Here is a 12,851-nt window from a genome sequence, read left to right as displayed (position 1 = left end):
GTATAACTATGTTGATTAGGTGTGTGATTTCTTACCCATACAGTTTTACCAGTACAACTTCTAGAGTGGATGTATCTATACCAGTATAAAAGATGCCTTATACAGGTATAATCATTGCCCTTCCTGAGTGGGGGATAACTATCCCAGTATAAAGCATCTTTATACCAGTGTGACCAGGCCAGACTAGGGGAGTTGCACCATTTTAACTACATTGATGTAGTTAAAGGGGTACAACTTTTGTGTACAGACAAGTCCTAAGTCAATGGCAAAAATCTGATTAACTTCAATAGAAGTACAATTTTGCAGACTGATAGGAAGGTAAACAGAGAGACTTTGTAATTCAAGCATATCTCAGAAATGACTCCATTTTATTTTGTTTTAAATTTTCTTAGGCAATTTACCAGTGGACTGCACTGGACCATACGCATGAGCTATTTTAGCCCCAGAGGAAAATGTTTGAACAAGTTGGGAGGGAATGAAAATAGGGGGTTAGAACAGAATGACTTTTTCAACTTATGTTTACAGTAGCTGTGATGTCACTTACTTTGGCAGAGGTAACTTGGCATCTCCTCTCCAGCTTTTTCAGGGGTTTAGGAAGGTAATTATTGACTCAAATTATGTTAAAAAAATTGCTAATTACATTTTGAAACGAGCATGATGTGTATTTTCCCCTTTGCGGAATCTTACAAATAAGTGCTTTCTTTTTAATGGAGCCCTTTTCATTTCTGCTTTAATAATGATTGTGGCATAGTCACAGTGCCTTGATAATAAAAGTTCGAGACTGGAGAGCAAAATTCTATTTTACTCACTGGTCTCCTTAAATTTATATTAATTCATGCCACATTACAACTTACTATTTGTATTATGGTTGTACTCAGGGACCTCAACCAACATTAGAGCTGCGTTGTGCTAGACACAGTACAACCCATGATGAGAGAATCCCTGCTCCACAGATGTTAGAGACTAAAATAGACAAGGCAAAGGATGGGAAGGGATACAGAAGCACAGAGAAGTGAACTGACCTGCCCAAAGTTATACACACCACATCTGTGGTAGAACCAGGAATAGAACCCAGGTGCTCAGGGTCCCAATCCAATGCCTTGGTGATTGGATCATGCTGCCTCCTGAGAAAGTATTTCCTAGTTTGGGTAAAATTTAAATCTTTTACAGCTTTTTAATCAATTCTCCTCTGCCCAAAGAAAAGTACAATCGATCACCCAGTAACTCTGAACTGTTATGGCAAGTCCTTGTTGTAATGTTTATAGTACCCTTCTTTTATGCTAAAAATATCTCTCATAAACAAGCTTTGATTAATTCCCACTGTCAGGATGTGCACTGTTCCCAAGTTTTAGAACACTTTTTCCATAGATGCTTGCTCATTTCCTTTAGTCCAACCTCTTGGAACAAATTTAAATGCTAAAAGTCAGATTTCCCTTGAAAGCTATAACAGCTCAGGTGTAAATAAGCACCATATGCCATCTGAAAGAAGGGTCTGTATTCTTTCAGACACCTTTTATCTTGCTCAGATGTGACTTTTTTAAATTTAAAGAAGTATCAAATGTATATAGTCTATTGGAAATCGTCTGCACTGGCATGACCTCAGAGTCAATCTTCGATGCTTGCCTCCTCCCCTGGGCTAGGCAAAGACTCGGAAAGTTGTTTGGATGTCATGTTCAGCAGATGAAATCACATGCTGCCCAATAACAACAATTACTGTTCCCTACTCCCCCCAAAAAGGGTGACAGGGTTTTATCTGGTGTGTGGGGGGTAAAGAGCGAGGGTTTTTGTTAGGATACATGTACTGTTTCTGTAAAACTATGGTAGGAAGGCAGACAGGAGAAGGGTTATGGAAGGTTCTAGGAAGAAGCTCTACAGCAGTGGTTCTCAACCAGGGGTTCCCCGGGGGTACGCAGAGGTCTTCCAGGGGGTACATCAACTCATCTAGGTATTTCCCTAGTTTTACAACAGACTACATAAAAAGCACTAGTGAAGTCAGTACAAACTAAAATTTCATACAGACATTGCCTTGTTTATACTGCTCTATAAACTATACACTGAAATGCAAGTACAATATTTATATTCCAGTTGATTTATTTTATTCGGATATAACGCGGTAAAGCAGGGCTCCCGGGGGGCGGGGCTGCGCACTCCAGTGGATCAAAGCAAGTTCAATATAACGCGATTTCACCTATAACGCGGTAAGATTTTTTGGCTCCTGAGGACAGCGTTATATCGAGGTAGAGGTGTATATGGTAAAAATGAGAAAGGAAGCACTTTTTCATGCAGTGACCACTTCTGTACTTTTGTTTGATTTTATAAGCAAGTCGTTTTTAAGTGAGGCAAAACTTGAAGGTACACAAGACAAATCCGTTTCCTGAAACGGGTACAGTAGTCTGGAAAGGTTGAGAACCACTGCTCTTCAGTGAATCACAGAGAAACAGAATAGCTTTACAAATAATATTTATCTTATTCTAGTAAAGTTTCTCCTGTTCAGTATCAGAGGAAATTGACTTTTTCTGTGATTCTCTGTCCTGACATAACAATCCTCATGACTGAGAAGATATTGTCAATTTGTTCAATAAAAGCTGCAATTTAGATGCATCAGCAAAAAGCCATTAGGAAAGCTCCCAGCTTCCTGAAGGGCTCACTTAGAGACGAGCACATCAACAACTTTCTAGAAAATACTTGCTTTTTTGCTATTTAGTAACTTTATTACAAAGCGTTCATATCCAGTCAGGGCCACCCAGATCTGTGAGGAGGTTCAGAAGGCACTCAGCACCTTGTAGGGTCAGACCCTTAGCTGGAGTAAGTCATATATGAATTTTCTCAAGAGAGATGCCACTGTAGGAATGTAACATTCAACACACTTTCCCACTCTCACTGATGGGGCTGGGATCGACACAGGGAGTTATTTTTCCAATTAAGCAAAGCAAACAAAGAAGCTATTTTTAAGTAATGTTTTATGTCACAATGGTCTCAGCTTGTCCAGACATGCTAAACAATAGCCAGACCAGTGCTCTGTAGAGTTTATGCTATCCCTTAAAATCATACAGAACAGCTATTTTTTCCCTTCTGCTCCCTGCTGGCTTTCCGGCTCTGTTGTCTCCCTCCCTTGAAACAACTTCACACCGACTTCCTTACAACCTCCCTTCTCTGAAACAACTTCCCATCTGCTTCCCAGCTCCCTCTCCATTCCTTCTGCTGTCTCTCTCCACAGAAACAACTCCCAACACCCAACTTCCTCTGCTGGATTTCTACACAGAAAAGTGTCCCAGGTGTCTGTACACTTAGAATAAGGAGAGGGAAAGCTGACAAAACAATCTTTGCCTGATTACCCAATGAAAGTATCTGGCATAACGTGAACCATATTACATGGTCCTGAAACACACAACTCACTAATGTCAATGAGAGTTCGGATGTGCAGGGCATTGGTCCCAGTGATGCTTCTTTTCTCATGAATGTTGTCACTGTCTCAGTTTAGTTGCTGGCAACATGTATTAATATACAAAATTGATATTTAAGTAGCCTGCCTATACCCCAGCATTTCCAGGCCAGCCGGGAGATATAATCCCTCCAGTGTGTCCTGGGTCAGTCTCAGGGCCTCCTCTAGTGGGGGGTGCCCAGTAGAGTTCCAAAGGAAGCCTCCCAGGGGGCATCCTTATCAGGTGCCCGAACCATCTCAGATGGCTCCTCTTGATCCAGAGGCGTAGCGGCTCTACTCCGAGGCTCTCCCAAATAGCTGAGTCCCTTGCCCTGTTTCAGAGAGTAAGCCCGGCCATATGTCAAGCCATCAAATTTTATCTGTGTACTAAAGATCCTAGGAACCTGATTCTGCAAACTCTTACGCCTCTTTGGACTTCAGCTGAGCTACTCACAGAAGTAAAATGCAGGATCAAGATCCTAATTTGGAAAAAACAAGATATATTCTAAAATAATCACACTCATTTTCTCATATAAAGATGACAAAATCTATCATGTCAGTATAATTAGAAGACATCTTGAAAAATCTTTAAGGTGATCATATTTAACAATGTCTCTGCTAAGTTCCAGTTATATTGTGTACTGTTCTGTCTACGCACAGCATGGAAACAATTATAAAGCTATTGTTTCAGTTTGCTTCCTGTGATACTGATCTCAATCAGACTGTCAGACCTACAGCCTGTATTTCTAAATGTTAAAGACTTCCTTTCCAACATTCCCACACTGAATTGCCTACTGTGAAAATCAAAGGGAAATGTGTTACTAAGTAAAGAACAACTTTTATAAAAGCAAAACCTGGTATTTTTTACCCTTTTGAACTCTGAAGATATTCAGCCAGCTATTTCCTATTATGATAGGACACAAAGGGCCAAATTCAGACCTTTCAGTGACTTCAATGGAGTTGCAACATCTTACATGGAAGCAGGTATGTTCAGAGGGCCTTAATGGAGGAGGAAGTGTGGATAGAGCATTGGACCGGGACTCAGGAGACCTAAATTCTATTCCTGGCTCTACCAGTGACCTGCTGGGTGACAATGGGCAAGTCACTTCACCTCTCTGTGCCTCATTTTACCCATCTGTAAAATAGAGATAATGACACTGGCCTCCAATGTAAAACCCTTTGAGTTTTTTATTAAGCATTTATTAAATTATTTTTTATTATTATTGTTAATGATGGAGTTAGACACCCATTAACTTTCAAGACCAGTTGGCTATCTAATCGCTTTAGGCCCCTTTGAAAATTCCTGTTACAGTGTGAATGTAGGATCCAGTCCTCTGAGGTGCTCAGCAGTCTGAATTCTCACCCATACAATGAGAATTATAGAGGTCAGCCCCTGGAAGTATCAGACCCCTGGCAGGATCAGAACACGTTGCAAATACTTTGATATCAAAACATTTTTTTCTTAAATGACTCTAGCTTTTGATAAAAACAATCAAAGCTTGAATAATAACAAAAACACTAAGCAAGCAGTATTGTGTACTGGATTCCCTTTAAAGTATTTTTTTTTCAAGTTGAATTGGCAGCTTGTTTTACTGACAATGTGAGTACATAAATGCAGCAAATATTATTTTTACAGTTCCAATCAGTTACAAAATAAATACACTCAAGTCCAGTTTATAAAAAAATGTCTAGTTGACTTAATCATGGTTGTGTCCAAAAAGACAAGATAAAATGAAAAGGAGTAGCCTGAGTTGAGGCGATCCACTGCTTCTTGTGGAGAGTTCAGTCCTTTAAATTCCCATTTCAATGTCAGTAGCTGTCACACTAACTTCTGTACTTCTAATCAATCATTTTATCAATGTACCCTACTGGAATTAGGTTCCTCATGTGTAATAAAAGGGCCAAATTCTGCTCTTGTAAACACCAATATAAATCAAGGGTAACTTTATTCAAGCTACTGCAGACAGTCTTGATTTAGACTGGTGTGACTGACAGCAGAATGTGGTCAAGTATCTCACAACCCACTTTCCATTTTGTTCCACACTACTTTCAGGATGTTTGCATGATGAGCAGCAATCCTGGTCATACATGAGCAACAAATTGTATTGGAAACTAACGTTTTCCATTAAATTTGACATTTCATCATTGTCTGATGACAGTTGGTATGCTGCTAAAATGTATCTAATTCAAAAGAGCCCAATATCAAAGGTGGTAAAGTAATTCTCATCCTGCTTTCAAATTAACTGATCAGAAAAACTATGCTATTTAAGCATTAACTAGTGTACATAACTATTATATAACAAAATCAAGCTCTTCATATTATTAGCCAGCCCCCATTCTCTCTTGAGGGACAAAAACAATATTTTTTTAAATTAAACCTTGACTGCTAATACCAGTAGTTTTCTCAGAAATGTCAACTTTTATTTACAACAAACTTGATTTCCAAATATCACGCTTATTCAGGGCAAGAAATAATTTCCTAATGGGTATAGGTTTACTTTAGGCTAATTCTTTCAATATATAATTCCTAAAATATCTCAATCTGTGTTTCCTTCTTGGGAATTTATTGGTAAGTTTCGATTCTCCCTTGATACCAATGCATTCTTCCCACTGGTCTTAATGGTAATCATGTGTGACTACTGAGGGAGGCAACAGGCTGATGAAAGTAAAGTCTTGTCTCATCAAAAAGGATTTCACAAATCTTCGCAGTAATTTAATACTGCTGTGTTCTAAAACCCAATAACATTTTAAAACTATTTATTTCAAATATTCAGGATCAAATTCATCCGTAAATCACTTCGTTAACTTAAACAGATTTGCACCTGAGATGAACACGGCTATGGGCCAAGACTTTCAGAAGTGACCAAGGATTTTGTATGCTCAGTTTGGGACACCTTAGAGGGTTCTGATTTTTGGAGAGCAGGTGTAAAGCACTTTCTGAAAAATCAGGCCCCTTTAAGGTGTTCAAGGTGGGCACTCAAAAGTGCAGACACCCAAAATAACTTCTGAAAGTCTTGGATGTCTAAAGGTGCATTCTGTGTAGAAACAACTCAGACTTTGGTTAAATGATGTAATTATATTTGCTGTACAAACAGAAGAACAACATCTGACTTGCTGCTGGATTTATAGTTATATTTATACCTGACTTGGAAAATAAAAAGTTGAATTATTAAAACAAAGGCTGTTACAATTGTAACTGATGACTTATTTCAGGTTCATTTAGCTACTGGGTAGTGGGGTATTCCAGGTAAAGTGATTCAGTTGCATTCACCACAAACTTGTTTTAAAAGCTGATTTAATATCACAGACAAATCATGCCAATATCAGATCTTGGAAGTGTCAAACAGTATAAACTTAAGCCAGACATGTATGAGGGCACTAAAAGATATGTTTTATTCATACTTCTTAGTCTGCCAAGAAATATAGATTTAATTCTTTCTGAAAGAGTTCATTTTGCCTTAGTAATTGCTAGGTGAATCTGGTGTCCTTGTGTGATGATGATAACAACAAATCTGAAGTTACTTAATTTTAACTTTCAAAGACATCCTTGTAATATAATAACGTTATCTATCTTGTTGTCCTTAGGGAAAAAAATAAATTTGTTTTCCCACTAATCTAGTCTACTCTACACCAATCAATAGCTCGCAATCTGCAGATGTAAAAAATTTCTTCAATATTTAAAATTGGTTAACTGGTAACTAGTTGGCATGACATATGGAGTTTTTAATGGGAAGAAAGTTTGTTTATTTTATGCAATTTGTTTGAGTATGGCATATTACTGACAAAACCACAGATGATATGCAAGTTCTGTTAAGCAAAGAGAGTTTTCTAAAGATCCCTCTATTTTATTTTCCATTATAATAGGCACAGATAGAATGTAATATTCTCACAATCACTATGAGCCAAGAATAAAAACTCTTAAATCAGTTCTGAGGAAGTGGAAATGCATCACAGTAAACACAAAGACATCCCATAATCACCTGGAAATAGAAATGCATGAATTTGATTTAATCTGACGTGACCTGCTGAATAACCACAATTAGCATGTGATTTAGCTATTACGCTCCATGATAAAACAGACACTCAAGAAGTAACAGAAAAAATAAGATGCTTTCTAATAGCATTTTTTGCAGTATTACTATATATCCCACTTGTCAACTTAAAGACTGTGGGTAAGATCTTGACTCCATTGAAGTCATTAGGAGTTTTACCATGGATTTATCTGGGAACAGGATTTCACCCATACTATTTCATTTTTAACTCAGGTATTGTATGAGTTATTGTTAATGTTGTAGTTTCAGTGTTCAAGAAATCACTGTATGAAAATCACCCCAGAAAGATCAAGACTAGTGACATGCAAATCTTGAAGACATAGTTAACTCAATCAAATAGTTTTACCATCCCTAGATCTTACAGTGTTTAGTCCAAAGAACTAAGTGACCCTTTGATTTTAGATGTTGTAATTACTCCTTATACATCCTATTGTAGGTAATGAGTAATGGCATGCCTCCAAACATCAAGGGATTAATTCTTTACCATTTTACATCCCTGATTTTTTCTGTCATAAAACTAAATACAGGTGTTATTCCTTGCCACAATTCAGAATCAAAGAATGGAAACTGCTATTACAGTTGCTTTCATTGATCTTGTAGGTTGCAGGGGCCACAAATGTCCACCGAAGTCACTTCCCAGAGCAGCGTACACTCAGAAGTGGTAGCAGTAATTAAAAACTTTTAAAATACATTTCATAATTTACTGATGCTGAAAGATCCCATTCACCATGTGCACCATCATATAGCTCTGAAATGAGCAAAGTGGGTGGTTTCTCTTTTAACAGAATCTCTCCATCCAGGTCAAATATTTTAAGATTGTGGCTTTAGCTATTTTAGCACATTGTGCCTCAGATCTACTAGAATGCCATCTATTATCTATCTACTATCAGCATATAGTACAATTCATCCTTTTAAACAATGTTTTTTGGACATTCAGAATGTCAGAGCTACCTTCTAAATGCACGTATGCAAATGTGTTTTCTATGCCAAATCAGGATTTACTTGTCTCAGCATGGAAAATTTTCTGCAATTTATAATCTAGGTATTTTAATTATGATTACATTCTTGAAGCCTGAAATCTTTTTAATTGATTTTAATTAGCCATTTTCTAGGGCATTTTTAGATTAATTTCTACCTATATGAAATGTCATTGAATTTGGCTTCAAATCTTATTTTGACAATTAATGACTGATATTGCTCAATTTTCTCTAAGCCCTTAAAAAAAAATCACATTGTTCTGATGAAAAGCTATGCTCTAATGTTTGTCTGAGTTCTCAGAACACGTGCGGAGGTGTCCCCTTTATGCCTTTAGTCTCTTGTATTTAGAAAATAATAAGCATACCTTTGCCATTGTGATATCAACTAACATTGACCTTTCTCTTCTATGGGCCTTACCTGAGGACAGCAGTTTGTGAGTGCGTAAGAAACTGATTGCCAGACGCATTATGGATGCCTTGTCCAGATGCGAACTAACATTGTGGGGCAAGGGCAGTTCATGGGCTAATTCATAGAATACTTCAGTCTCCTTGCTTCTTCTGCACCTTGCTGCATCTCTTGATTTCTCCTTCCTCCTTTCTGAGCTGCTCCTATAAAGTAAGCAAAAAAGACAGCTCCTGAGAAGCAATTCATATCTTAAGAGAGACATTAACTGTCAAGGAGTATGATCTTCTCAGCAGTGAGCCAGCTGGCCATTGGCTTAAAATAATAGATGTGATAGCATTTTGATTCTTTATAAAAGCCCCTGGAAAGTGACATCACAATAAAGAAAAAGTTGAAATTTTATTCAGGTTTACATTTGGTCCCACAGAATTCCTATTGACTTCAATGGGAGAAAAATGTGGCCTTTAGTGATAAGACTTAAAAGATACAGCAAATCATGGGTGCTGCCATCATTCAACTTAAATTTGATTCACTAAAGGACTTTGTTTTCAGGAGGTTTTAAAAATTGTTTGGATTCTTCAAGCAAGCTGAATTCAGATATTTTCAGTCTTTGGAGACATACATATTTTTCAAAATGCCTTGTAAAGAAACTGTGACCCCACTTAAAGTCAATGGCAAAACTCCCATTGTCTTTACAAGGGTAAGGATTACATCCAGAATCTTTTAGTTTCCATAACTATATAAAATAACGTATGGAATGATACAGTATTATCATAGAACGCTGTTCTGATAATTCTCCCTACAGTGCAAGGAACTTTTACAGTGCTGTCATATGGGACAGATATTAAAGAAAATGCACCTTAATAATGTGAATTTTACTACTGACTACAGACCTCTCACAAAGGATCCAATCCTGCCAGGAACAGAATGTAGAGAGCAGTGCACCAGGGTGATGGGTTCACAGCACCTGTTTTACAGTTGGAGCTATTTCAGAGAGTGTGGCGCTGTTCCTACATATAGTGAGTTGGAAAGGCCATTCCTTGCATTTCAATAAAAGTAAGCAGTAGGCTATCAAGCTCTGTTGGTCTACACAAAATGTCCCAGTTCAAAATCTGATGCAACACATGAAAAAGCATCTTTTTTATTTTATTATTTTTTTTACTATGAAAGAGACTGACCATGAAATATATTAAATAGAAAAATACCGTAGAACGAAATAAAGCCAATTCTTGGCAAAATCTGTTCTAGTAAAGTCTCCTTCTCTCTCCTGTCTGTCCCTCCAGTGAAATAAACATAACCAATAGAGCCGGCTCCTCCACACTCCAAGGAGAATAAGAAATAACAAAGGTCAAAGGTATTTTACAAGGGGCAGTGGACAAAATTAATCCACCAGAAAGCACAATGCTAAGTTTAAAGAAGCAAGAAACACAAGCATGTTTGTTACAAGTTTGGGGTGGCTAGTTTGTTGAGGGAAAGCTTCATTAATTCCTATACAGTACTTCATAAATAGTCTTGGAAGGATTAGATTTAGCAGTAAATGTCGATTTCACCGTACATACACAAAGCAATGAAAAAATATTTCCACTATAATAATCAAGATTTACAGATAGGCAAAGTAAAAAATAAAAAGCTGCTTGAGAATTTAATTAGCGTAAAAATCCAGTGATTTTGACTTTTGAATTAGGCTTGTGAGGAATGGACTAACAAATGAATAGGTATGATTTCTTGATCTAAGGATAATTACTTTGTATATTTTGACATGTGATGCTGACAATTTGAGGTTTAACAGTCTATAAACTCAAACTTTTTGAATATCAATGTCTACTGTCATAAAATAATTGTCTAACATCCCCCAATAATGTCATGCCACTGTGAAAATCTAAAATGGATAACAATCTAAAAAAATGCTTACAATTAAACCAATATTATCCATCAGAATTTTTTTTTACAAATTGAATTCTGCCAAGTCTATTTATAAAATGCATTTATACCACAGAGCACATCTCCCCCAAAAGAAAATAAAAAATAATTAAGAGGTGTTTAAAAATCTTCAGCTGATATAAATCAGTGTAGTCCCACTGACGTCAATAGAACTTCATCAATTTATGACAACTGATGGCTTTGGCCCTTAGCTGTTCATTATACTGTGTCCAGTGAAATGTATTGCTCCATTTCCTGGTCAGAAAACTATAACAAAGTAGTCATTTTAAATGACCTGGCTTGGATGAGAACAGGATGTGACATGTAAGAGGTCAGTCTCTCAGTTTCAGAAGCTGAAATATTTTAGCAAGTATCCCATTTCTAGTGTCACCTACACAGGCTCTCATTTTGAGGCTATGAACTAAGACGTTTGTGACCTTGGACAGATTATAGCATATTTTGAGTGGGAGAGGTTGTGTGGCTGGACAGGTTGGAAGTGCTTGTCATCACAGATGGCTTTGTCATCTTGGCTGCAGCTCTGCGTGGTTCCCAGAAGCAGCCGGCATGTCCAGCTCCTTGGCAGAGGGGTGGCCAGGAGGGCTCCGTGCGCTGCCCCTGGCTGCTCCTCCACCTAAGAGCCAAAGGGACATGCAGCTGCTTCCTGACAGCCTCGCAGACTCTCTCCCGCCTGAAGTCAGCGCCGCCGAAGTCAGCAGCCCCCGGAGCCCACACCCCGAACCCCCTCCACGCCCCAACCCTCTGCCCCAACTCAGAACCCCCTCCCGCACCCAAACTCTCTCCTGGATCCCATACCCCACACTCCCTCCTGCATCCCAACCCCCCTACACACACTCCAAACCCCTTGGCCCAAGCCCAGAGCCCCCTCCCACATCCTGAACTTCTCATTTCCGGCCTCACCCCAGAGCCCTCACTTCCCCACCCAAACCCCAACCCTCTGCCCCAGTCCAGAGCCCCCTCCTGCACCCCAAACTCCTTACCTTGACCCCACCCAACAGCCTGCATCCCTGGCTGGAGCCCTCACCCGCTCCCACAGCCCAGCCTCCTGCCCCAGCCCAGTGAAAATGAGCAAGTGAGCGAGCAAAGGAGGAAGGGGGGATGGAGTGAGCAGGGTGGGGCCTCAGAGAAGGGGTGGGGCAGGGACAGGGCAAGGGTATTTGGTTTTCTGCAAGTCGAAAATTGGCAACCCTAGCCTAGGTGGATGAGGTTGTAGATGTGTGCTGATGGGCATGTTACCAGGGTAAGAAGCCTCAGAAATGCATCTTTTAATCCCTGAGACTGACCTGCAGCCAACTTAGTACAGAACTATTTTTTCCCCAGGTGAATATATTGGCAGAGAGACTATTATGAAAGTTATCTATGAGATGCTGCAAACATGGAAATAGCAGTCACATAGAAATTTGACAATACTTCAAAGGGACTGCTTAGGTGAGTAACAGGCCCTCACAAGGGGACACTGACTCTTTACTTTGACTGGGTGGAGTTTTCATATCATGGGACTATGGTAATTTAACAAACACAAGTTAATTAGTATAGCATCTTAGCCTTAGGTCATAGTGCACAATCAAATAAATGTAAGATAAATAAAATTTTTAAATCAACACAGCTCAATAAAATAAATACAGACTTTTCAGATGCAAAGAAGATAACAGCAACTCTTCTCCCCAAGTACACTTTTAAAATCACAACCCATCAAACAAGATGCAAAATTAAAACAAGCAGGGTTAGAAATACATTTGTTCATTTAGGTCAGAAGGAACCTACCTTTAACATACACCTCTACCCCAATATAACGCAACCCGATATAACACGAATTCGAATATAACACGGTAAAGCAGTGCTGAGGGGGAGGCGGGGCTGCACACTCCGGCGAATCAAAGCAAATTCTATATAACGCAGTTTCACCTATAATGGGTAAGATTTTTTGGCTCCCGAGGACAGGGTTATATTGTGGTAGAGGTGTACTTTTTTCTTGTCTTTATGACTTGTCAGCAACTATGGAAGTCCATATAACAGAAACATTTTTCCCACACAACAAATATTTTAGTTTTTGAGCTGGT

General features: G+C 38.7%; 1 protein-coding gene across 12 annotated transcripts in view; it reads right to left on the bottom strand.

The window, feature by feature from the left end:
• Window positions 1-12,851, bottom strand: part of EPAS1 (endothelial PAS domain protein 1) — a 153,847-nt gene that overhangs the window by 65,651 nt on the left and 75,345 nt on the right. For 11 of the 12 annotated variants that reach the window (XM_008170812.4, XM_065590687.1, XM_065590689.1 and 8 more), the window contains one exon: window positions 8,869-9,059. The exons of the other annotated variant lie outside the window; for it this stretch is intronic. In XM_008170812.4, the coding sequence (XP_008169034.1) occupies window positions 8,869-9,059 (191 nt within the window). The remainder of the gene's footprint in view (window positions 1-8,868; window positions 9,060-12,851) is intronic. 12 annotated transcript variants of the gene reach the window in all.

Source organism: Chrysemys picta, chromosome 3 (assembly GCF_011386835.1).
Source record: "Chrysemys picta bellii isolate R12L10 chromosome 3, ASM1138683v2, whole genome shotgun sequence".
Classification (NCBI taxonomy): Eukaryota; Metazoa; Chordata; order Testudines; family Emydidae; genus Chrysemys; species Chrysemys picta.
This window is presented reverse-complemented; position numbering and strand designations above follow the sequence as displayed.